Genomic DNA, 26,019 nt, shown 5'->3' on the forward strand with positions numbered 1-26,019 from the left:
CTTCCTTTTAACAGGCAGAAACCTCGAGCAGAACCAGACTCATGTTAGACAGACATCTGCCTCGACCTAGTTGGGGTTGGAAAGAGGGATAGAGGAGAATAAGAGAGAGAGAAAGATCGATGATAGTGATGAGATGAATAGGAGTAGTAGTAGTAGTAATAGTAGTAGTAGGAGTAGTAGTAGTAGTAGTAGTAGTAGTAGTAGTAGTAGTAGTAGCTGTTGCCACTGGAGTCCAGCACATCTGCATCAGCTGAAGTCTGGAGCGTCCACAACAGAAGGCTGTCTATGTCAGAAACTCAGAGGAACCTACAAGACAATGGAGCTCAGGGACTCCAGAAAGGTCTAAGGTTAGTAACCATAACCAGTCTGATTCCTTAAAACAGACTAAAGTTAAAATTTTAATTCTATCTCCTAAAATCCAGTGTGCCGTTTATCGACTTGATACTCTGATAATGTTTCTGATGGCTGGTTTTCACTGTGGTTTTATGAAGCAACTGCAGGGCATTCCAAACCAAAGTGCTCCTATTTTTTCACAGCACTCTGACTGAATCATACTCAAAATTCCCTTTTAATACAAGAGTGTCGACACAGAGCACAAGAGCTGTCACCAAGTAGATTTAACTTCTTCTGTGTATTGCACCCCAGGGACCGTTTCCAAAACCAGTCACAATGATTAGAACTGAAGAGAGAAAAAATATATGTATGGGCGCACACACACACACACACAGAGGTGTTTCAATGGCTGCCAGTGATGTCATCTCAGGGAAGGTGGGCCATCAATCTCGGCACCTCAGTGTAGTCATTGAATGCAAAATGGGGACTGATGGTGAGTTAGAGGACATGGATGCTAAACAATGGTTGAAAATAGGGCAAGTTTGTGTACATGGAGGGTAAATAGCTGTACTGGGCTGGACTCAGACTTCTAAGGGAAAGAAAGTTGACTTATGTGAATGTTTTTATGGCTGGTTTCAATGTGACGGACAGGTTTGTAATTGTCATGTTTTGTTAATTCCTGTTTGCGGATGCTAGCACTTCCCAAAAGTTAGCTCAGCAGCTACAACAGACAATAAATATTGGTTAGGGACAACAATCAAAGCATAAACTAACACATGATGATTTTTGAAACAAGCAGAAACATCACTACGGCAGAGCAGGAAGAGGAGAATGACAGATGTAAGATGCAAGTTCAAGAGATCCAAAGATGAGGAATGAGAGGGAGAGTTCACATGGAAAGCTAGGTGCTAAAAATAGAACATTATACAGAAAAATATGTGTCAGAGAACTGCTAACCTGTGCTTTTTTTATTGCTTGTCTGTGTACTCACAGAAAATCTGTCTTCTATTTTTTTCTTTAGGAGTTATTACAAAGCATCTTTTTTTTAAATCATGTTTTAAAAAAATGAATTTATTCTAGAGGTGCACCAATTGACCGGCTGGTGACCGGAATCAGATGCTTTTCAGTCTGCTTGGCTTTGATCAGTGTCTTAGGGTGTCCTCTCAAAAATAGCCAACCCTATCTCAATCATACAGAAGCCACACTTTAAACACACACATACAAACACAAGCTAAAGGATGTAATGTGCCCATCAGCAGAGGTGGAAAATAATAAATCCTTCTGGAGGATAAACAAAGACAGAAATGATTCTGTGTCAGCGCTGTGCTGGGTATTGACTAGGGATGCATCAATCTGATCCTGTTATCAGGTATCAGCCCAATCAGTTACCAGTGATGGCCGATTCATAGGGCAGATCTATTCAACTTAGTTCTATGCCATTCTGTGTTTACAGCAATCATGTGTGTTTACTACATCATCAGCATGTCGGAGGGTCTGTGCATTCTGCTAGGGGTAGAGCTAACGTAGCATGGAGGAAGCAAACTACAGGAGCTCAGCAGTTTTGCCGAGAACTCTGACAGAAACTTGCAATATGTGCAAGCTCATGTTTTAAAGGATGGCAGTAGAATAGCACAATATAACACAAGCAATTTAGTCAAGCATCTCATGAATCATCATGCCAACGACTACAAGTTCAACCAAACAAAATTAAATCAAGTAGTTCACTTTTTTGGCTGTACTGCAAAGGCGTGAGAAACTTCTCAATGATGGTTTGGAAGTGTGAAAAATAACAGAGAAGGTTGTTGGATCAGATCAGCATCAGTCCACACCAAAGTGTACCGTGTGCTATCAGGCTTTTAACTCAGACGGCAGTCTTTTTAGTCATTTTAAATAACATTGGTATGACAAGAGATTATATTGTCTTTTAATTGTTGTCTTATCTTATTGTTATTTATTTATTACATTAACTTATTGCTGTCCTCCACAGACCCTCTGGTCCCATATACAGACCGGGTGCTTGACTTGTGACTTGTAGCATATATATATGATGGATGTGTTGTAAATGTTAAATGTTGTATAGTAAGCTATAAACGAATTGCCCTTCTTGGGATCAATAAAGTTGTCTGAATCTGAATCTGAATCTGAATCTGAATCAGTGTCTGGACAATAAAAGTTTAGATTTGTGCATCTATGGTGTTAATACTGATTCAATACGTATGTGACAAAAAATTGGGGATATCTTTGAGAGGTATGGTAATCAGTTCAACTACATTACATCTATGAAAAGCTCATTTTCAGAAAAGGTATAATCTATTCTTGTTTGTTGGATTAGACGAGCTGTTGTGTTAGAATGGATTTGGCAGAGCTTGGTAAATGTAACTGCTAACTCGTCGACACTGCAAAGTTATATAATGAATATTAGATAGTTCTGTCACCCGGGAGTAGAAAGAGAGTGGGAGCCTAATGAGAAAAACAACAGGAGAAAGAAATTAAGTTGCCCAGTTCAGACCCTGTGTTCAAATGAATGCCATCGGCAGCCAGCAGAGTACAGTGAAGGGAGCACCCGACATTTGTTTAATCACAGAATAATGATATTGTGATGGATTCTGACCTTTAGCGAGTGGTATCATGTATGGAGATTTAATTAGCGAGCCAGGATAGCGGATATGCGGATAGAGTGGGGTGAAGTGGGGAGGAGGGCAAGGGGGGTCTGGATGTTCTTAATGAATCCACTAGCCTTTCTCTTCCTGAGGATGTGGCTGAGACTGACTCATCATCGGCAGCGGGGGCTGATTAAGCTCCGCAATCAGACAGAGGAGTGAGAGAGAGATGGTCAGCACAGAGAGACAACACAGTTCAAAGGTTGGTCAGACAGACGAAAACAGATGAAAGAAAGAGTTGATACCATAAAAGAAGAGCATGGAAGGAATACAGAGAATGTGATGTTGGAGGAGTTCTTTCAAGTGGAGGATGAAACGAGGGGAGGGCTGAGCACGTGTCGGGAGAGATCAAGAAAAAGACTCAAAGAAACAGCGGCGACCGAGTAGAATAATCTAATTAATGGGAGTGAATTCAGAATGTGCAGTCGATAGCACATGACAAATGTGGAAGAATAGCCCGTGGCATGTTAGTTAATGACATGTAATTAATGATCATTAGCAGAAGGGACAAGGGGATGGCTGTGGCCTGTCAGGGACTTACAGGCGACCTTGTGATTTTCTCTTCAGTGTTTAGAGAGAGGGGGGTTGTGGAAAGTACTTTTGGTGTGCTTATGGAAAGCATTGTAAGAGGATGGAAGGGCAGAGACAGAGAATAAGAAGATGCGATGGTGGCAACTATTTTTATACTAACATGAAGAGAAGGACAGGCAAAAGGAGAAAAGAGCAGCACAGGCAGAGAGCGATGAATCAAAGATGTGAGGGAAGAGAACGGAGAGACAGAATTTATTGCGATGCCGCTGTTTTGTTGTTCTGTTTTTTTTCTGCTGACACAGTGAACATGGAGGGAGCAGGCAGCGTTTTTTTTATAGGTCACATGCCACTTCACAATGATCTATGGATGCAGGCCCTTTGCAGACTTATACTGTTGAGCATGCATTATGTGGCTCAGCCGAGCGTGGCCGTTTCTGGGTGAGAAGAAGCACTCCCTCTTAACTCCCCCTCTTACCATCTATCCTCTCTACTGTATTCGCACCCATCATGACACTCTGTACTTTCTCCTCTTTACTTTTCCCTCTTTCACTTCTCCCACTTCAGCTGAAAGCCTCTTAAAGAGGATGCAGAGCAACAAAGGTCCGATGGTAAAGAGGGTTCATACTCTCCTTTTCTCCGGTCTGTGCCTTGTAAATTAACAAGTGTCCTTGAACACATTTATACCTTGAGTTCGTGGATGATTTGATTGTTGTCCTTTCAAAAATATTGAATACTGATTGTTGTGTGTGGAACTGAGAAGAGAGCCGCAGGATGCTCTTGAGGAATATTAATCAGTGTTGTCAATGGACCAGGACATTGCCTAATATGGACCAGGATATTGCCAAATATTGACCTGGTGTTCATGGAGACCATCACGTAGCCCAGATTGTGTGACGCTGTTGTGAAGTGTATAAAAGCTGAGTGTGATGTATCATTAAATGAGCCGTAGACCTATCAAGACAGACACTGTCATTTCGTTCAAGAATATGCTGCAACAAAAACAACACCGAAAAGGCTGGATGGATGGATGGATGACATCATTGTTGTATAAGCTGATTTTATCACAGGCACATACAGAAACTGTTGTGTTTCTGCTCCAAGTGGTCACTGGCCACTTCAGTTTATGACAAACAAGGTCCTTCTGCAGAGCGGGGAGCTCAGAAAATGCCTGAGGTAATAAAATGTACGAGAGAATAAGGGGAGGGAATGCACATGAGCTTCTTAACAAGTCAAAGTCCATTTTTATGGACAAAAAATAAAATAAACTTTACACTGGACATATAAATAAAACATCTAGCCTTTGAACTCCACTAAATTAACTGTGTCTGCATGTATTATTCCCATATAGTTAGGGTAGTTAGATATTAAGTGATCCAGCATCTTGTCATTTACATTTGGATCAGTCTGAATTCCATCTTTCATCCAAAACCAACCAACCCCTCGCTGAGTCTTTCATATTTTTGAAGGAAAATTGAGCAAGTTTAAAGCAAGCATGTGCAAGAAAAGTGTAAGAGTTGAGTAAGACTCTTATTTGATATTTATGTAGTTGTGTGATTGCTCACTTAGATCATCTTAAAAGCACAGGAACCAGAAAAGCGCTCCGACTCTCCCTATTCTCTGGGCATCTTGTTTGCTATGTTCTACACCGAGTACATGAGTGTGTGAATGTAATGTGTGCTTCTATGCTGGCTCTGCACACACAACGGGGGGGCAAGGAGGGGTAAAGATGTGAACGATGAGTTTCAAATACATCTCTGATTATATTGGAGACGGTGCACTCGCAGTCATGCATCATTTAAAGCAGCCGAGGAATTAATCTGCAACTAACTAGCAATCATTCTTAAGAGTATTAACTACTGGATATTAGATTTACAGCCACCCATCGCAGAAACACACATGGATTGGAAGTTGGCCAACTCTATCATCACATAAAACATGCTCTTACTCTAAAGAGACTCATAGGTGATTTACATCGACAATATTTAAATCTATTAATTTACTAATGCTTAGACAATGGGCCTCTGATTTACCTGTTTTTGTGTGTGTCTATGCTTTTAAAAACGCCCTTTTATTTATGGCGCTAAAGCTGCCAAGAATGATCTGGTCTTCGTTAAAACAAATCACATAATAAACCTTTCACATGGACATGTATTTATTGCTACTGCTCTGCTTCATCAAAGTACTCCTTCTGCCTTTAAAAGCCACCATAGTCATCTTTGCAGTAATAGTTGGAAGTTTGGTGTCACGTGTTTGTGTATGTATGTGTGTCAGAACTCATCTATCTCCTGCTGAGTCCACCGTCACTTGTACAGCGGGGTCTAATTTATGCGGTGGTGGTGGTGGCGATACTGTGGCGCATGCTTAAATGGCATCATTCCTCAGCGCTAACCCTTGTGTGCTCCCTCACACTTTCCGTCTCTCTCTCTGCTGACAGCCCCCCCCCCCCCCCAAGGCATGATTTATCAGGCCCTCGAGCGGCAGACAAAGGCGCCCCGGAACATGTGGCGTGCCAGAGACTGAGTAATAATGATTCCAGAACCAAACACGGCACAGGGTCAGCTTCACATGATATCTGTAGATAGTGCACGGCTGAGGTTGGAACAATATGGACGGAGCGGCTGCGAGGGGATCAAATTTATGTTTCTGGAATATGATCACGACAAAGCGATCAAATGCTTGTCAAAGGTATTTGTGGCTGTATAAATTCTCATTTGTAGCTCATGGAGATAGTAAATATGACAGGCCTGAGAAAAGGATATACCTTGTACGGTTTCAGTGATTGTAGTTTTCATAAAACTTTTTTCAGTCATTCTTTCAGTTTTGTGTTTGTGTGAGTCATAGACTGTATAATTAATGGACGTAGTATCTGTGACGTCACCTATGTGTTTCTGAAGCACTGTTTTGAAGCCAATCTTCAGCGGGAGCCCTACTGGAAATGCTGAACAAAAACTAACTGCTGTTGAGCTAGTGTGAGGTAAAGAGGCGGGCTTTGAGCCGCCTAGCCAACAGCTACAGTGTTCCCACCTGCAGTCAATTCAGTCATGTCTTAATATCTTCTGAACTGTTGCGTTATAAAAAAAATTCACACCCCGTACAGTGTGTGCCGATAAGAGACATTAGCTCTCAGCTTTTTTTTTTAACCAGGCTGTGAACATGTTTATCATTGCAGCAAATATCGTCTTTTTTGAATGGGTGTATATGTGGTTTCCAGAGTTTCTGCAGTCAGCCTCAAGTGGACACTCAATGAACTGCATTTTGTAACACTTCCGCAAGGGCTTCATATTTTGAGGACGGAGGTTGTTGCTTGGTGTGAGTACTGCATTGAGTCACTTTAGGGATGGACAATGATTTTTGAATATTCGAATATTTGTTCACTTAGTAAAAATCCAAGAGTTACTGCGAATATTTTCTCATTTTAAAAGTAACATTTTTCATCATTTTTACCGTTGCCCGGTTGTAATGCGGTATTTTTGCCAGACGGTGGCTATGGAGCGTCTTGAAGCTGCTTTCTAGCCACATTAAGTTACAGGAGAAGAAGAATGCTAACTGCATTAAATAGCTAAAGAAGAAGAAAACATTAGTAACAGTCGCCGCATTTTTATGAATCTCACACTACGACATACATTATTCGAATAATCATTGAATAGATGCCAATGATTATCGAATAGTAATTTGGCTTGAAATATTCACTACATGAAAAAGTTAAGAAAATGTATCAAATATTTGCTCTGAAAATAACTGTTAACCATTGGCAACAATTAACCTTTAACTGATAAATCAATTAATTAATCTAACTCTTTATCTACCCCTCTCTGAGCTCAGCATCCACAAGACAGTGCATGGCTCATTTAAACACACTGGCTACATAGAGAAACATGCTAACTAACAAATGCACTCTGATCAAGGGGCTGCTGTATTACTCGAGGCTGGCAGCTCTTCTTAACGATGTAATACGAGATCAACAACAATGAAAACACTCAAACAGTCCTGGCTGTGTGTGTCGACGGCCTAAACATGAAACACCTAATTTAACCCTGTTTTTTTATGTGCACAAAGTGAGAAATCAAATGAACTGAATCACTGAATTTGTAATGCTGCTATGGAGAATTGAATTATGGTAATTTGGCTGAGCATTCAACTGCATTGTTTAAAGGGTGAGCAGATTAAAAGAGGCAGTGGATGGTTAATATCTCATCCTAATAGGATGGAGCGTGAACCCACCCAAGAGCGCACTGCTCATGGAGACCTCCTGCAGTGCACGCAGGCTCATTATAGCTACATATGGATGACAAGTGATCACAAGTCATTTTTTCTCCAGATACACACCTGTAGCGTCCTCTTTCACATGATTAAGAAATAGGAAAGCTTTTTTTAATTGAGCTTTGTTAAACATTCTTAACGCAAGAATCTGGTAGAATTAAAGAACTCTGGTAGGTTAGAGTAAATCACTGCATTTAACAGTAGAAAATGTGAGTGCGCAAAGTATATTTATAGCACAGATTTCCCCAGTGCAATCACAGCTCTTTTGTTTGTGTACTTATTTCTCAAAGTCACACAATGTGTGTGTGTGTGTGTGTGTGTGTGTGTGCGTGTGTGTGTGTGTGTGTGTGTGTGTGTGTGTGTGTGTGTGTGTGTGTGTGTGCGTGTGCGTGTGTGTGTGTGTACATTAGTTGTACTCACCGCACTGCTGCAGGGGATATCTTTGACTTTGAGCCAGGCCAGGTCCAGTGTGCCCTCACCCTTGTAGCAGGACTGCAGCCTCTCCTTGATTTTCTCATTGATCTTCCGCAGAGAAAAGACACACAGTGCAGAGTCCTGCGATTCCTGCTTTGGCCGCCTCTTTTGGCCTTTTGAGAATACAGCAAACAGAACATCATCATCCGGTGCCACATCTAGAGAGCGTGCCAGGATAGCACCAGCTTTGGAGAGGTAAGCGGCCTCCAGTAATCGGTACTCCCCGTTGCCACTAATGCATCCAATAGGCACCTCGACATAGGAGTTGAAGGCAGTGTCTGCCTTGCAAAGGCGGACTATCTTGGAGGTGTAGACCTGTTCCCGGCCAGTAGAAGAGGACCCTGTGGTTGGTCCACTCCCCATTTCAGGCTGCAAAGTCAGGAAGTAGACAAAGTTCCCGCTGGCAAAGCCATAAATGTAGTAAATGTCAAAGTCTGGGATGACTGTGAAAGTATCTGAGGGGATCTTTATCATGGAGGCCACAAACTCATCATGGAAGACGTAGGCAAACATGCCATCCTCCTCAGAGTTTCTGGCCAACTTGCGGCTGGATATAGTAGGAAAGTACTCTGGCTTGCCGTCTACTGCTGTGGCTACAAAGAGCATGTCGGGAGAGGCGTTGCTATATGACACAATGACGCCAAACACAGAACCACTCTCATTGACGCCAGAGAGGTAGTGCTCCTTCTTGTGGAAGGGCTCTCCTAGTTTGAAGAGGTCATCTAGGCGGAGGAGTTTGCAGATGCCCTGGTAGAGGCTGCCACATGCCAGCAGCCGATTCTCCCGATAGTCCATCAGAAGCATCTTGTTGACATTGTTGGTGAGCGTTAGAGGCTCACTGCAGGGCTGGACAATTCGAGGTGGATAGCACTTGCGGTTGTCTTCATCTGGGCCAGTCTCATGGGAAACTTGGACTTCCAGGCCCGGGGACAGTTTGTATATGCGATTAACGGCCCCTAAATAAACATTACCATTGCGATAGTCCACCGCTAGATGGTTAAATTTCCACTTAGGGTTCTCAGCATGAAACGATGAATACTCCTCCTCCTGAAGGGAGGCTGTGATCACCTGGGTGCCAGCACTATGAGCCTGCACCACTGTTTGTGACGTCACAGGAAGTGCCAGACTAGACAGAAAGCAGCAGACAAAAAAGCAGGTCCGTGTCCTGGTGAGGGACGTCATGGCTGTGCGGAGGCAGGGGGTGGTGAGGAAAGGGAAAGAGGCTCAGTCCAGTGCTGTCGACCAATCAGGATCAAGCCTCTCTTGAGACGGAGGACATTATGTTTCTAAAGAGGAGAGAGACAAAACCCAGTTAACACCAGCTACATAAAGACAAACATTACCCACAAATGACTTAACATTCAGAGACTATCACATGATATTGAAATGAAATCATGCATTATGAAGACAATGATCTGTTCCATTTCTGCTTTTATCTGGCACAGATCAGAGCAAAACATCTTTACAAGAGACTAATGAGGAAAAAAGGTGAAGAGGGCACACACTTGAGACTCCTGCACAATCTATACTTAGAAAAGAAATGGGCTAGATGAAAAAGGGAATGAGGCTGAGGCACAATAGCGATTTAGAAGCCAGTGTGCAGACAGAGATTTAGCCAATAGCATCAGCAAGTCTTTGGATTGCGGAAGGGGGACAGAAGAGGAGGAGTAATGCGTTGTCTCAGAGGAGGTGATCAGCATGGCTCTGCACCATCTCTCTGCATGGACCCCTGCCTCCCTCCACCCTTCCTTGTCTTTCTGCTCCAGCCGCCATGCACCTAATTGATTCTCCCCTTGGAGTAGCAATTTGCATGCTTTGGCGATTTCTCTCTTTTCTCCCAATAGGGCAGCTCACCTGCTGACACTGCTAACAGAGAGAAAAGGGCCGTCTTACTCTCTCTTTAACATACCTGCACTCACACAACTCACACGCACACGAAGCAGGTTTACGGGCAGAAGAGGAACAATTAGGGAGGAAATGCAAGCGATTGCAGAAATAAGCTTCCCTAAAGTCCTGAGGTCATTTGCAAAGTCTCAGCATTACACACACAGTAAACACAGACAGGCACACACACTAAAACAACACATGTAAAACAATGCCAAATTACAGGCAGTGCTGCATGCAGAGGGGAAGAACCCTTATAATAATAGTGTCAAAGTGTTATTACAGGGAAAGGACAGCATTCTGTGTACACATGGTGATCCTCTATGTATGTTCCCTGATCATTTAAGGCCTCCTCAGTGACAGGCTGAGTAAAGTGAGGAGGTATGATCACATGGGTGGTTTCCAGGTATTAGTTTTACACACAGACTCAAGAAAGTGTAAGTGAGAAGCCCTCAAAATCGAATCTTGCATTGAAAATAGTACTACCATATTATTATGCATTACTCTGAAACTAAAATGAAATCATTGTTATAATGAAATCTAAATAAAATATTTATTTTCCTGCATATTACAATTAATATAGCAAATTTAAGAAAAGCACCTATGCTTTTTTATAAATTAGATGTATAATGTGCTTTTTTCTTGCTGTCAAATGAAATGAGAGGTATAGATAAGAGGATGTAGTTGTGGAAAAACGTTTAAAGCAATGCCAGAGGCTGTCTGACAAACTGTATGCCTATAACAGCAAATACAATGTTAAATTCAACAATATCACAGTTTTGGTTTTAGCTCTGTCATGAGTTGATGATTAGTTTAGTTATTTCTTGTGTTTATTCTGTATTAGTTATGATTTGTCTTCCTTGTGTGTTTAGTGATCCGTGTGTCTTGTTGTACTTCCTTGTGTTTCTTAGTCATGTCTTGTGTTCTCTGTTCTATTTTGTAGTTCTGATCCCCTGTGTTTCCAGTTTTGTTGTACTTCCTGTCCTTGTGTGTTACCCTCCTTCTGATTAACCTGATTAGTCTCACCTGTGTCCACACCTGTCTTAATCACTCTGTATTTAGTTCCTCTGTTTCCCCTGTCCTGTGTTGGATCATTGTATGTTTCTTGTGTTCCTTGTCTTCCCTTATCTCAGTGTTTCAAGTGTTTCAGTTCATTGGACATTTAACTAAGTTTTTTTGTACTTTTTGTTCTTTTATTATTAAATCTTTATGATCTGCACGTGTCCTCCTCAGTTTTTCCTCGTTGTGACAAGCTCAAAACAAGATCCAGCTTAAATTAAAATACCCACGAGGACAGTCTTTCGTACTTTTTGGGGTAGCTTAAATTGTACTTTTGAGACATCAGACAACCATAATAACTTTATTTATTATTTCACATTGATATTGCAGGTTGAAAGTCTACCATCATTAAATAATTTTAACAAATAAACTTTCCTTTTATATCTGCACCCATAAATGGTGGCGGTACCTGACATTATCCAGCCAAAGATCTCATCTTAGGCTCATATCCAAGCAATCACAAGTTATGGTGGTGTCAAACGCAGCCTCACTACAATCTTACCAATCTCCCATTCATCTCCTGCCAGAGAGAGAAAGGGGGGAGAGGGGGAGAGAGAGAGAGAGAGAGAGAGAGAGAGAGAGAGAGTGTGAGAGAGAGAGAGAGAGAGAGAGAGAGAGAGAGAGAGAGGAGAGAGAGAGAGAAGGATAGAGGGTACAGAGCAGATTGGCTCTCAAAGTGATAAGAGGACCTGAGAGGATGATGGGAGGGATTGATAGAGAGATAGAAAAGGTGATCTGTGTTCACATGTGTGCGTTTGTGCACGAGTTAGCATGAGCCACAGGTATGCAGAAGGCTGAGGAAACAAAAGAAAGTATCATAAGATAGGGCTGGGCGATAATTTGATAATGATAATTATTGTGAAATAGTTTTTCTCAATATAAATATAACAAATGTTCAATAAAAATGTGATATATTCAAACCTGTACTTACAACCCCCATCCACTGGAAAGGGAGGGGCGCTAATGTGTCTTTAACGCTAGTTGCCACCAAACATTTAACGAGGGTACTCGCAGGGTAAGAGGTAGGCGGGCTTAATGACGTTTGAAGCAGAATGCAAACACAGCTGAAACGAGCGTCAGCGACACTGAAGACAACGCAGAGTCGTTAGTCCAACACTGTGTCAACTCGGCATTAGCTATCAACTTAATACACTTGGTTAAATAACTTTCAGGATTTTGGTAAAGGAAGAGCACAGTACAAGCTAACAAACCATCTGGTTTCTTCAACTTTCACTGAGGAGCAAAAATCTGCTTTTGAATTCAAATGAAATAATGATTTGATTATCAATATCGACTGATTTGAAAAATGTTATCATGGTAACAGCTTTTTTAATTTCACCCAGCTCTACCATAGAGCCATAGAGCAACTAAAGGTAAGCAGAAGGCTGATGTAAAAGAAACTATCCTATAATAACCTACAATAAATAGAAATCCAGAGACATAGAAAAACATTTCGTAGTGAGCAGCTAAAGCATTTCAAATCCTCAAATTCAAGAGACTAAGACAATAATACTTTGGATTCCCAAAGTCGGCATTTGCGGCAAGAAAACTGCACAAGAAGTTGTTTGAGTTTCTGGATTCATCCCCTGAAGAGAGAGAAAGTGTCTGCACATAGAGATTCAGAAAAGCACCCCAGAAGAAGCTGCTGCTACTACTTGAGGAGTAATGACAGGGCAGTGAGCCCATAATACTCCTCTAAAAATAAAAAGGGAGCTGCATATTAATCTCCCCAGCACTAGAGCACCCAACTCTCATTTACCTAGCAGGAGGGACGGCCGTAACAGAGTGTTCTTCCAGGACAGCTTTACTCAGCTGTAATTATTAATGGAAAAGGAGGAAAGAAAGAAGACAAAAAGAGAGTAAAGGGAGGGGGTGTGAGAAATAGTGCGAGACAAGGAGAAGCTGTTAAGCTACCTTCATATCCACCTATCCTCATGAGTATAAACACTTCTGCATTCAGACAAAGCTGACACCTAAAACACAACAAAAAGAATCAGAAAAAGAAAAGAAAGGCTCCCAGCAGCATCCCTTGAGAAATGAGAGTTTTGGAAGCATAAAAAAAACCAACTCAAAAATCTCAGAGAGGGGAAAAAAACACCCTCATCAGTGGTTCCCAGCGATGGCAGTGTGTCTGCCACAAGAATCTGTTGGTGAAATGCAATTATCCTCCCTGACGGGGGGCAGGCTCGTTTAGTCGCTGTTTGCTTTTGCCTGCTGCTCATCAAGCGCCATTAATTAAAGCTCGCTTTGGTTCTGAGGATTTATGCACCACATACGCACACCACACACACACACACACACCACACACACACACAACACACACACACACACACACACAACACACACACACACACACACAAAACACTCTCTCAGGGGCTGGATATTCTAACACTTATTTATCTCTATTTGGTACATGCCTTATCCCCTCGCCTGCTATTATATATGCATATTTAATAAGGTGTGACAGTGATGATGTTTACAGACAATGCAATGCGGCATGATAGAACAACTATTTTCTAATTAGATCAACAAAATAGAGAAAAAAATGATCATGCCTGCTTGGTGTGATGGAGTTCATTCATACTGTTTGAATCTACTTTTGAAAGTGATGCAAAGGAGAGCTTTTGCCGGCTTTAATGGCCAAATTCCATCAGATCGTGTCCAGTCCGTCTCCGATCCGTCACAGCACAAGGATATCTGATAGGTTTTCTATTCTAGTCAATGTGTTAACTCCACTGGAATCTGCTCTGTTGTGTCCAGCCTGTGTCTCTGATCCGGCAGGTCGATGCGCTCCATATTAGATACGCAAGACTCTCTATCTAAGCGGATGCCTGAGCACGACGCATCAATCTCAACAGAGCAGGATGGAGCGGGACAGGAAGTCAGGCGCCAAAACAAAATGAAAAATCTGGTTGATTTTCAGAATAAGACCTCTGTGTTATCACCAGATTGTATTTCACTTAAACTACCAACAACAAACTGTCATGATGAGCGGAGTCAGGCCTGGAGTCAACAGGTCAGAGGTTTCAGAGGACCTAAAGACAACATGGATGAGGAGAGGAGGATATAACGGTGATGCAGTAATTACAGCGGGGCAAAACCTCGGTCACATGACTCCAGCTGTCCGGTGGTCATGCTCCGTGCTGCGTTCTGAAAACAGAACCAGAGGGTGTTCAAGACGAGAGAGCACAGAGCCAGACTGTAGCGGATCGGAGACAGACCGGACACAAATTGGTGGAAGTCCTGTGTAAGTGGTGTTGCTGGCTACTTCTGGCGGCTGCCAATTGAACTCAAATATCAGTCAGTCAATAGCCACTTCGTCACACACTTCCTGACCCATCGACATCAAAACTCCTAATGAATTCATGATTAGCTCTTTACTCCTTCCTTCAATACATTTGCAGTGTTTTTGGCTCTGTGCACAAAAACAACACAGTTAGTGTGAGCCTTTGTTTGTGTGCCTTTCTCCGTCTGTGAGAGAGCTGAGTCTTTAAAAAATAATTGGGATGTTTCTGTTTTCCGGTTTTGTTTTATGTGTTCTTTAAGGCTGTCAGCAGCCAGCCAAAAGGAACCACATTATGACTGTAAAAAAAGCACACCCTGAAAGAGGCCTAAACTACAGTTCCTTTGTAAATATGTGCCAATTAAGACATTATCTGGCTTTCAGGGAGACGGTTCAGTGACGTTTCAATACAGCCAGAAGAGAAATGTGAAGCAGATGAATGTTTTTCTGTTGTCTTTCAAACATATATTTAGTCGGACCGTTGGAGATATGTCTATAGACAACACACAAACAGCCACTTACGTGCAAAGATCAGCTGCTGCAATTTGCCTTGTTTCAGAGCAGCTACTTTGATGCCGCAAAGCTAATTCCAGGGACATCAGTATTACACAAAGCTTATAAATGTGTCAGGAGCCATTTTGCTTTGACAAAGATTGTGTAATGGAGAGTCGAGGACAGACATGACAATTGTATGAGACACAACAAAAAGCAAGCGACGACAAAATAATCTGCTGTTATTTTCTGACAGAGGGGAGGCATTTATCTCGTAGAAATGACTCGGAAATGAAGAAACTGTCAGACTCTTTGGTAAACAGCTTAACTTCTAACAGTGTAAAAATGTTTAAAAATAGCTATCGCATTCAGTTAAAAAAAAAAAAAACTAAGACTCAAATGGGATTAGGCGATTATGGGTGAGTAAGAAGTAGCATAATTATACATAATCCTTTATATTCATATGGGGGAAAAAATGTTTTTTGCACACTTATCTAAGGTAATCTGTCATGGGGGGTAGGAGGGGGTGAATGACAGCTGTTAGCACACCTATCAATCCAGACAGACACATAAGAGTAGACTGACCTAGATGCAACCACAGAAAGGAGGGGATGATTTTAAAAGTTGCAGAATGACTTGCGCTGTTTTGCTCAAGTTAAGAGCTCCCCTTTATGATGCCTATTCTGGTTGGCCTGTTTACAAAGCTAATGCATTGGATCTTTATTTATAATAACTTTAAAAAGTATATATGGGTTAGGTCTACTTTGTACTTATCAATAGATGTCACATTTATATATTTCACTTAATGTCAGATTACAGTTTTTATTTCTTGTATTACCATCTGTTGGCTTATTGTTTATTCTGTTTATTTCTCTTCCTGAATCTTCTTCATTGCTCTCGATTTAGGGTGTGCTCTTGGTCGGGGGGGATGTTAATGTGTGTCGGTCGATAATTTTTTAAAAAAGCTCCCTCTCTACTCTGTTAATTTGTCCAAGGATGGCTGATTTAAGGATATGAGCTTGAAAATATTACCCAGACAAAAAAAAGTCCTCTCAAACTAAGGTGGGTGTGATATGTTTGGCAGCAAGTGAACATTTCCTTAAAGTTGATGTGGTGAAAGCAGAGTGTGAGGGTGTGAGTGACTTTGACACAAGCCAAACTGTGGCGGTTAGGGGACTGGGTCACAGAATCTCCAAAACTGTGTTCTCTGATCCAACAGAAGAGCTACTAGAGGTGTGTATGAGGCTGTGTAGCTGCAGACTACTCAGGGTGTCCATGCTGACCGCTGTCCACTGCTGAAAGCATCTGCAATGAACACATGAACGTCAGAACTATAGAGTCATCGGAGGAAGTTGGCCTGGAGTGACACACCAATGAGTTGAAGGCGTATACTTGGCTACCTAATCCTCCGGATCTCATTCCAATCGAGCATCTGTGGGATGTGCTGAACAACCACATCCGATCTATGGAGGCCCAACCTTGCAACCTCCAGGACTTCAAGAATCTGCTGCTAACATCTTGGCGTCAGAGACTACAGCATACCTTCAGAGATTTAGTGGACTCCATGTCTCATTAGGTCAAGGCTGTTTTAGTCAATGATGTTCAACTTATGTTGTGGATTGCTTTAATACAACACAACAACTGGCTTAGGGGCACTGTCATTGGCTGCTGTCTATTCTCAAATGTGTTTGCCAGGTTGACATGACAACAGCTGTACGGGTCAGCGTGGTGGTTTGCTTTTGGAGTACTTTCAAGGATCTCATGAACACTGCTTAGGGCTGTGCACTTGCCCTGCCCACAAAAAGGCTGTTTCTTTAGCAGCTTGGTTGCATCTCCTCAACCACTCATGTCTGTCAACTCACTGGTGAACATAAAGTAGGAGCATAATCATGGGTTATTTAGTGGTTCTAATTGGGTGTAGGGATTTAGGTTGTTAGAAGGCGAAGTTGTAGGAAGCTAGTAGTAAAAATCAGCAAGGGACTTAGTGTAAAAAAAAGAGAGAAACAAGTGAGGGAGTCAGAGAAAGACAGACACAGACGAAGATAAAGGAAACCAGCAGACAGAGATGTGCGTCCCGATCAGTATTTTATTCCGACTGGAGTACTGAGGCCCCCCCCCCCCCCCTACCCCGCCCCCCACCACCATATCTCCTCCAAACCTCCAACCCAACCTCCTTCCCTGCTGAGCTTTGGCACTGATCAGAGGAATAAGCGTCACTCAGCATCGCAGCCTCACACCTGGGACCGGAGGGAAAACAGTGTGTCCCTGCATCACCCAGCCTAATCACAATCACAAATGTACACACACACACACACACACACACACACACACACACACACACACACACACACACACACACACACACACACACACACACACCCACATCCAGACCACATCACAACAAGACAAACACTCAAACTTGACTCTTCTGTTTAAAATACGCAAACACAGCGAGCACACAGAGCATGAATGCCCCCCAATACACACACAAACCGGCATTATACCTTGGCCCAGCCACACAGAACGCCCCTCACTACAACATGGGTTTAAATTCAACCAGAGCAAAGTCACTGGGCTTTTTCAGCTTGTTTGTGGCTCTTGGGGGGGAATCACAGGCCTGTTCTATGCAGGCATGCAGCTCGGGAGAAGTTGTGGTTAAGAGGGAAACTGAACAACAACACATACAGCGCTGCCTGACTGCCTGCCTGCAGGAATGAGAGAATTAGCAGGGACAGAGCGCAGGAGGATTCATTACTATTCTGACAGCCTGAGCAGAAACACTTTCCCTCACACAAATCCATTATATATGATTGAGAGTATAAACAACAATTCAAGTCTGCATAGGAATGCAGGCCCATATATAATAACTCTGGACAAACATGCAGTTTACTGATGTATGCATTTAAAAGACGCTTCCCCTTAGGCCAATAACATGATTCATTTATGGTTTATGGTGCAATCATAATTATTGTCTGAGTCATAAGAAACAAAGTCATGCAGTCACGCTATGCTACTTAAATTTTTTTTTACTTTATCAGTTACTGTCAAAAATCACGCGAATATAGCCTTTTCTTTTACTTAGACAATAAAAACATGCGTGTGTGTGGAGCATTGTTTCAGTGCCGCATTGCAAGAGCAAATTATGATGTACAGTAAATACTGTTTGTGTAGCCCTATATCAAACACACAACAGACAGAGTAAAACTTAAATAACGATGGAGTGATCAGGTCTAATGCGCCGATCAGGCTAAGCTTACCCCTGCTGATACAGAAAACAGATGGCACACTCATCTCTCTCAGGATGCAGCAGCAGCACAGAAAAAAGAAGGACAGAGACGATGGAGGGAGAAGGAGGGTGTCCTCGGTTACATCAAGACGTGGATTAGCAGCATGGATTACTGTCACCAGATACCCTGTCTAGATCGGGGTTAGGAGGTCTAATCCACCACAGAGCTGTTGATATTATAAGGAAAGCCTCAGGATTGTGTCAGCGGTGTGTGTACGGTATGAATGACAGAGAACTGTCAGAGAGACTCTTGTTTATACTACTGATGTAGCAATCAGCTCGGTGTTTACAAGACTCTGAGTGCTGAAAATAACATATTATGTTAAATGATTAACTCAAGTTCTAGAATTGACAATTTTCAAGGGAATGTCTTCGTGCTCAATCTGTTAAAGGTTTATAGCAGGAGGTAGAGCTGGGCGATATTGAAAAAGATGTCATGATACAATTTTCATACCAGTCGATATTGATAATTATCACGATAAATATCAAATCTTTATTTCATTTGAATTTAAAAGCTGATTTTGGTCCTGAGTAAAAATTGGAGATGGTTTGTTAGCTTGTATTTGCATTTAGTTCTCTCATAAGCTTCTTATATCTCTCATTTTATATGGTGCTAACAGGAAGCAGGTCTTTTGTGTTGGATCAGATTTTTGTGAGATTTTTGTTTCTAGATTCTTATTTTTTCTCAGATAATTTGCATGATCTCATTAAAATTTACCACAAAGTTATATCAAATTTTATACTGTTAGTCAATTTAGTAGAATATTGCTTTAAGTAGTACACTCTCCTTTAGGTTATTAGGGTTACGGCAGAGTGATATGGTTCATTTATTTATTATTCTGTGTTCAGTTGTACTAGATTTTATGTTTTCTTTAGTGTCGATGTCGCTTGTTTCAGTGGTGTTTATATTCCACTCCAAACATCTTTAAACCCGCCAACCTCTTACCCTGCAACAAGGTTGACTGTTCAATGCCGTCTTCTTCTTCCGTCTAATGTTGGGTGGCGACTAGCATTTAAGGCATATTGTAATTACAATGGGGTGTAATTACAGGTTTAAATATGTTAAATTTTTTTATAATTTTTTTAGATTTATATTGAGAAAATTACATCATGATAATTAATGTTAGCGAATTATCACCCACCCCTAGAAGATGTTTTTTTTAATTCATGAGTGCTGTCATAAATTGGAGGAGGAGCAACATCTACTGTACCTATGCTCACGGGCAAGATAGAACTGCATTTGTTTACATGTTGTCTCTAAGAAGATATTGCTTTATATAATCATACACCTCTTGATTACAGTAGTTTTCACATTTGAGCAATACATTTATTAAACATGTTGGTGATATTGTAAACCACCAAGGTATGGCTGAATTTCGGGGATTACTTCTGCAATGGGAGTACCTTTGGCTTGGCCAGGTGCCACTTTGTATGAGAGAAACCAGTGAAGAGACCCTATGGAAAGATACTAGAACAAAACCAGGTTTAATCTGGGTCGGATTGTAAAAAAACGTAGATCCTCTTCTCTGCTGGTGGCTTGTGACTCAATGTGTTTCAAAAAATTACATAATTGTCCACAAACTACAATTACAACGCCTTGAAGTCAGCAGAAAAAAAAGGAAAAAATGCCAGAAAAGTGTGTCCTGGAAACATTCTGATCCAGGATAAGTGTGTCACACAATTTCTATGTCACACATATTTATTTCCTTTCCTGCTATAGCTTGCTCTTGATCCTTCTATCTCTGCTTTTTACACTCCAAGATTGAGTCAGAGCATTTCAAAGAAGAGGTTAGGCAAGAGCCAACTGGAAACACCACTGGATTTGGAGGCAATCGCTGACATCTGCCCATCCCCTTTTCCTCGCTCAATCTCTTTCATTTCATGCCACTCCTTCTCTTTCACCCTTTCACATCTGAGACATACTAATCCGTCTCAGTAGTTGGGGTTCAAACAGATTCGTTTTTCCAAACACACACTCAGAGTCGGGCCTTTCAGTATGCTTTTTTGTACAGAAATAATGATCTCTGCAGTGTGTCCTTGGTTACGATATCACGCGTTACTGAACTGCAAAGAGAGAGGAGAATGACAGAGTCCTTGAGGAAGTACAACACTCAAACAGTCCTTGGATCTGAAGTAAGGTCACTCAAACACACACACACACACATACACACACACACAGGGACATGATGACTGACACACACACACACACACACACACTCTTGGCATGGGCCTGGCCTTTGTGCAGTGGGTGCTGATGCAGGCTGAGATTGGTGGAGTGTGTTATCGTCAGGGCAGATCAAGAGGCTCTAATGTCATTAGGAGGACTGTTGAAGAGCCCACTGGCCTGTCGTCAGCGCTTTAATCTGATTGGTTAGACTGTGGCGGACTTCCTGAAGAGGAGGGGCCTCTTTGTTTGAGACAGGTGAGGGCCATTTACAGTGTGACTTTAATGATGCTTTGAATTGAAGTAAGATGACTGAGTCCCACAAAGGCAGGAGAGCAACTCATCAGTGAGCATTAGGGACACAAATGAAGTTAAGAACAAGATTAGGGATGCAAGACTTTATCTGCACGGATGATCAGTTAGATAACAGTGTAGATTCAAGTTGGTGACTGCTGCCATCTATGACTTTCTGATGGGTATTACTACTAACAATCAATCAATGGTGGAGTGTTTTTTAAAGAGCTCAAAAGTTCAAATGACGCCATAAGAGTGGAGCTTAATATTCTGTGTAATCTACATCTAACAAGATATATGCGATTTAGTGTTAACAAAGAAGACTTCCTCTCATTCATCCTCTGAACTGCCCACTTGGTAAAGCCATGTTGTGCCACAAGCTCTACAGAATCAAAAAGGCAGAGATATTTTTGCTGTAATTACTATAAATGCAGCCAAGGATCCTTCTTAATGCGTTGCTAGCACTGTCTGACAGCTGCTTTCATAGAACAAATTCAAAGCCTCTAGCTCTCTCGTCTCTCCTATTTCTCCGCTCTCGTCTCAATTCCCTTATTCCTGCGCTAACGGGCAGACAGGAATGCAGGGCCGTGTAGACAAATCCAGCTCTCGCTTCCATCAGTTGCCGACTGGCATCGTCTTTAGTCCCAGCTCGTCCTTCCTCTTCTCCTCCATCCATCCATCCATCCTTACTTACTTCCCTGTTCCTCCACCTTGCAGCTCTCCCTTAGCTTTTCTGTTAGTTCATGAGATTTCTGCCTCCCCCTCCCTTCCCTCTCGTCATCCCTCTTTGCCTCCCTCGCCCTCGTCTTTCTGTCTCATCTCTGGTTTCCAGTATTCCTTTTTCCTCTCGACACAGTAATTAATTATGAGTTGTAGTTTGCTTGAAGCTGGGATGACTTGGGATGTTTTGCTGCAGAATGAGCAATACTGAAACAAGACACGCCAGGGTATGTGTGCTGCTCTGTGTGGCGTGGGGCATGTGTGTGTATGTGTGTATGTGTGTATGTACGCTTGTGTGTTTTGGCCAAAGAGACAGAAACAGCTCAGCAGTCTGTTACCTTCAAGGCAGGATTTTGCTGTGCTGCTGCGCAACAATCGTCATGGAAGTGCTTGTATTTAAGAATAACAGCTTATTAGCCTACATCCACACAGTCAATATAACTGGCCAATTAAACCATACATCAATCTTAATGGACATGTAGGCTGTTGGGGGCAATGACTTACAACCGTATGAGGACAGAAATGCAAAGGGTATGTTTAACAGAATTAAAGTGATCTCTTAAATCTAAAAATGCCCGGACACGATCCTTAAAAAGATCCGTACAAAGCATGTAATGTCTTTGTTTAACGCCTAAAATATCCGATATCAACTGGGCTCAAATTTCACTCAACAGCAGGACAACAACTATCTTTCAGCGCTGACAACTGTCAATGCAGACCCACAAAACGTAAATAAATCCCAGATTCTTCCCACAGACCTGGTGTGACCTCAGACGTATTAATCTCCCTGCAGTCCGACTCACAGAGTTGTAGTAAGACTTGATTCCCAGCAAAGGTGACATCCTTAAACCTCTTCTTTCACATTAGCTCTCCACTCTTCGCTGTCACTCTCCCATTTCCCCTGCCTCTCCGGCTCGGCAATATCCAAGCGTGTCAGTGCCACTGAGGCAAGCCGTAAATCAGGAATTATAACACTTCATTTTGCACATAGCACACTTTCAGCCTCGGATCGTAGTAAACAGGTTATGTAAGACTGTGCAGAGGAGGTTATGGGAGTGAGCTGGAGAAGACTGTTGACCGGAGATGGAGGGACATCAGCAAGAAACTGTATAATCAATGAAGAATACAAAGCTCTCTTGTATGTTTTTCCCTGGCACTTCCTCTGATTTTAGAGTTCCCTTATTTGGGAATGTGTCTCAGAACTTGGTGGTACAAGAGGCTATGGTCGGCTACAGCAGAAAGGAAACCACAACTGGTGATTAGCGACCAGGCTGCCAAATGAGGTGGTGAAAATCTGTGGAGAGGAGGGAGGCTCAGCTGCAAAAGTTTGGTGTAGGGCCATCACTGTTATAAACTAATGCACAATCCAAAGTGGTTAGAGCGGGGGTTCCCAAACCTTTCAGCCCACAACCCCCAAAGTAGAGGTGCAGAAGACTCGTGACCCTGTCCCTCCAAGTGATTTAATGTTGCTTCATACTTCATTTAGCCGTGCAGCAGAAAATTAGCCTACCTACATGCATATGTGGCTGCTTCCTGTGCTGTTATGAATGAGCCTGCTGCTTCTGATGCTAACTGTTAAATAACCCTAACCTCAGGAGTCATTTAGCAACAAAAAAAAGGCAGAAAACTAATGAATCTTTTTATTTTCAAATGTATCTATTATTTTTGCAATTTTAGATAACTTAATTTTTTTTTAAAGCATTCTGGAAGACATCTCACGTCCCCCATTAGTGTCTTGCGACCCCTCAGGGAGTCCCGACCCCACTTTGGGAACCCCTGGTTTAGTGGAATGGGACAAAATGAGGCAAAGGTCTACCACAAGAGGGAACTTATATGTTAAGTCCAACATTTTTAAGGTGTTATAGAAGGAAAGGATCAGTGTCAATAGTAAGAGTAACACTGATTTTGTTCAATTTAACTGCTCAGGTAAGTTGTCAGTTAGCCAGCTGACACGAAACCAGCTCTATGTATTTAACTGGAATATAGAAACACTAACAAGTCGTTATTAATACTTTGACTTGTTTCCTTTCTTTGTGAAAAGGCCTTAATGTGCAGTGAAAAGTTCCACAGCCAGCCATGAACACACACTTGCAGACATTTAACCTTTGCACGCACTTACTGTTCACATGCATATAAAAACAAAAGCCTGGGGGAAGAGCGCAGAGGAGTTGGGTATCTGTCATCCAGGTTGAGGCAAGCCCACTACTGGTGCCTTGAGGAGAACAAACATGCAAATTGTAACCATAACATTTGAGTCCCCTCAGATCTCAACCACTGGTTTAATAGAAATGGAAATGTGCAAAGCAAATGTGTGTGACTTGTATTTAAATAAGGCCACAAAGACAGAACAAAGGAGGCCACAGAACTGCCAAATGTCCACCATCTCCACAACATCTGCAGCACTCTTGCGCAACTTATTTCTAAAGTTGAACTATTTCTTCAACTTGTGAAGCAATCATTGGACAAAGTTGCATGGCTCACACACAGTTCTGCCAAGTAACCCTCTGTCTTGTCAACATCCACAAACAATCATTCTGCGACATCGATCACACAGTCTGAGAGGGTTTAATTTCCAACTGGTTACAACTTGTTTGGCGCCAGTAGAGAAGACAGAAACAATTTTGTATGCCAACAAACTGCCTCGAACCCATCGCATAAATAAGGTTTTCTGGGTAAACTGCTGTAAACAGGATCAGGCCTGCCCCATTTCAGAGGTTTGTCATGACATACTTTGTGAAGCTGATGATCACAGGCCATCAACCACATGTGCAGTGTCAGAGTTCCTTTCCTCACGTCTTTATACAGGCGTTTTGCGTCTCCATGTAAACCCTCATGCAGTGTTTCCGTCTCCTTCCTGTCTTCTAATGTTGCTCAACAGAGCTAAAGCAGACTTGACCTCTGAGATTAACTTTCAGAGACATGAAAGCCTGATCATTAGGAAGGCTTTGTGCTGATTAGAATACAATGTTAAGTGCTTTAATTTGTCTCTGATCCCTCACTGTTCTATGCTTTTTCATATCAAATGTCTCTTTCATATGTGCTGCTCTGTGAAGACGTGCTTAGTATAAGAGGTGTTCAAGTGTGTTGGAAAATGGGGCAACGTGTGTGTGTGTGTGTGTGTGTGTGTGTGTGTGTGTGTGTGTGTGTGTGCGCTTTGAAAGGATAAGTACAAAGAAATAAACAATTGAACAAAACATTCTTCTTTATTTATCCTCTCTCTTCCAGCGTCATCACACACACTGCATCACACACGCACACACACTAACACAATAGAAAAACACCACACCCACATCTGTGAGCCTCATCAGTGCAGGAGTTGATTTGGTTTGCGAATGGATTACAGCTTCTTCTTATAATCCACAGTGGTGATGAGGGAGAGTCTTAAAGATCTCAGCCCCTGGTTTACGACGAACAGCTGGAATGAGGTCAGCTGGCTGGTCTATGTGGCCTTTTTAAATTGTTGTTCTCCTTTGTCTCTTTAATTCATGTTTAATCTTGCACAATCTGCTAATTCTTTTAAGTAAAAGCAAAGTCATTACCAAAAGTGTATGATTCTTCTTCAATAAGTCAAGTAAAGTCACTTTATACCTTAAAAACATAGACTGTATATAAATGGACGTAGTAACCCATGTGTTTCTGAAGCGCTGTTTGAGGCCAGTTGTCGGCAGGATCCATATTGGAAATGCATAAGTCAAACCGAACTGCTGTCGAGCTACTGTGAGGTAAAGAGGCGGGCTTTGAGCCTGCTAGCCAACAGCTACAGTGTTCCTGTCTGTCAATGAAGTCAGCTGTGACTCTCTTCATGGAAGATTTTTATTCTTAATATCTTCGAAATTGACGTGTTATGAAAAAAATAACCCCACCCCGTACAGTCTGTGCCGATCAAGACATGAGCTATCCAGACTACACTTGTTTTTTGTACCAGGCTGTAAACATGTTATTTCTGCTGTAAGATCAGCTTTTTGAATGGGTGTGTATGTGGTTTCCGGTACTTCCGGAGCCAGCCTCAAGCGGATCCTTGATGAACTGCAGTTTTTAACACTTCCGCATTGGCTTCAATTCTCGCGGCCGGAGGTTGCCGCTTGCTTAAAACATATTCACATTTCTGAAAGGAACATATTTTTTAGTTTGCTCTTGGAGATCTTGATAAGCAAGGAGGTGAGACGAAACAAGGACTCTTCTTCCTCCAGTGGTCAGACTTTATAATCAATAACAATAACCTCACCAAAACAGACTCATCAACCCCATCTATTTATTAACATGCAATAATTACTCATCCCTCTCTTCTTACATGTGCAATACGTTTTTTTACCCATCTTCTCGGTTCTGTATATTGCTTTTAACCTATGTTAGAAGTCTGTGCACATTTTTCGCCGCGTCACTGGTTTTGTAAATATTTGTAAATTGACTTATTTAGTTGTTGTATATTCGTCAGTAAGATATGCTTATTTTACTTCTTTAAATTTAATTGCTTATTACTTTTTAAATAATTGCTATATATGCTCTTGTTTACTTTATACTGTTTTGCATCTACTTTGCTGCTGTAACACTTTAAATTTCCCCGTGGGACGAATAAAGG

General features: G+C 41.9%; 1 protein-coding gene across 2 annotated transcripts in view; it reads right to left on the reverse strand.

Annotated features, from left to right (window-relative positions):
- The window catches only part of plxna4 (plexin A4), a 254,565-nt gene that overhangs the window by 212,660 nt on the left and 15,886 nt on the right, over nt 1–26,019 (reverse strand). For both annotated transcript variants that reach the window (XM_034673574.1, XM_034673573.1), the window contains exon 2: nt 8,205–9,544. In XM_034673574.1, coding sequence (XP_034529465.1) covers nt 8,205–9,440 — 1,236 coding nt within the window. In that variant the 5' untranslated portion in view covers nt 9,441–9,544. The remainder of the gene's footprint in view (nt 1–8,204; nt 9,545–26,019) is intronic.

The sequence above is a fragment of the Notolabrus celidotus genome, chromosome 21 (assembly GCF_009762535.1).
Source record: "Notolabrus celidotus isolate fNotCel1 chromosome 21, fNotCel1.pri, whole genome shotgun sequence".
Lineage (NCBI taxonomy): Eukaryota > Metazoa > Chordata > Actinopteri > Labriformes > Labridae > Notolabrus > Notolabrus celidotus.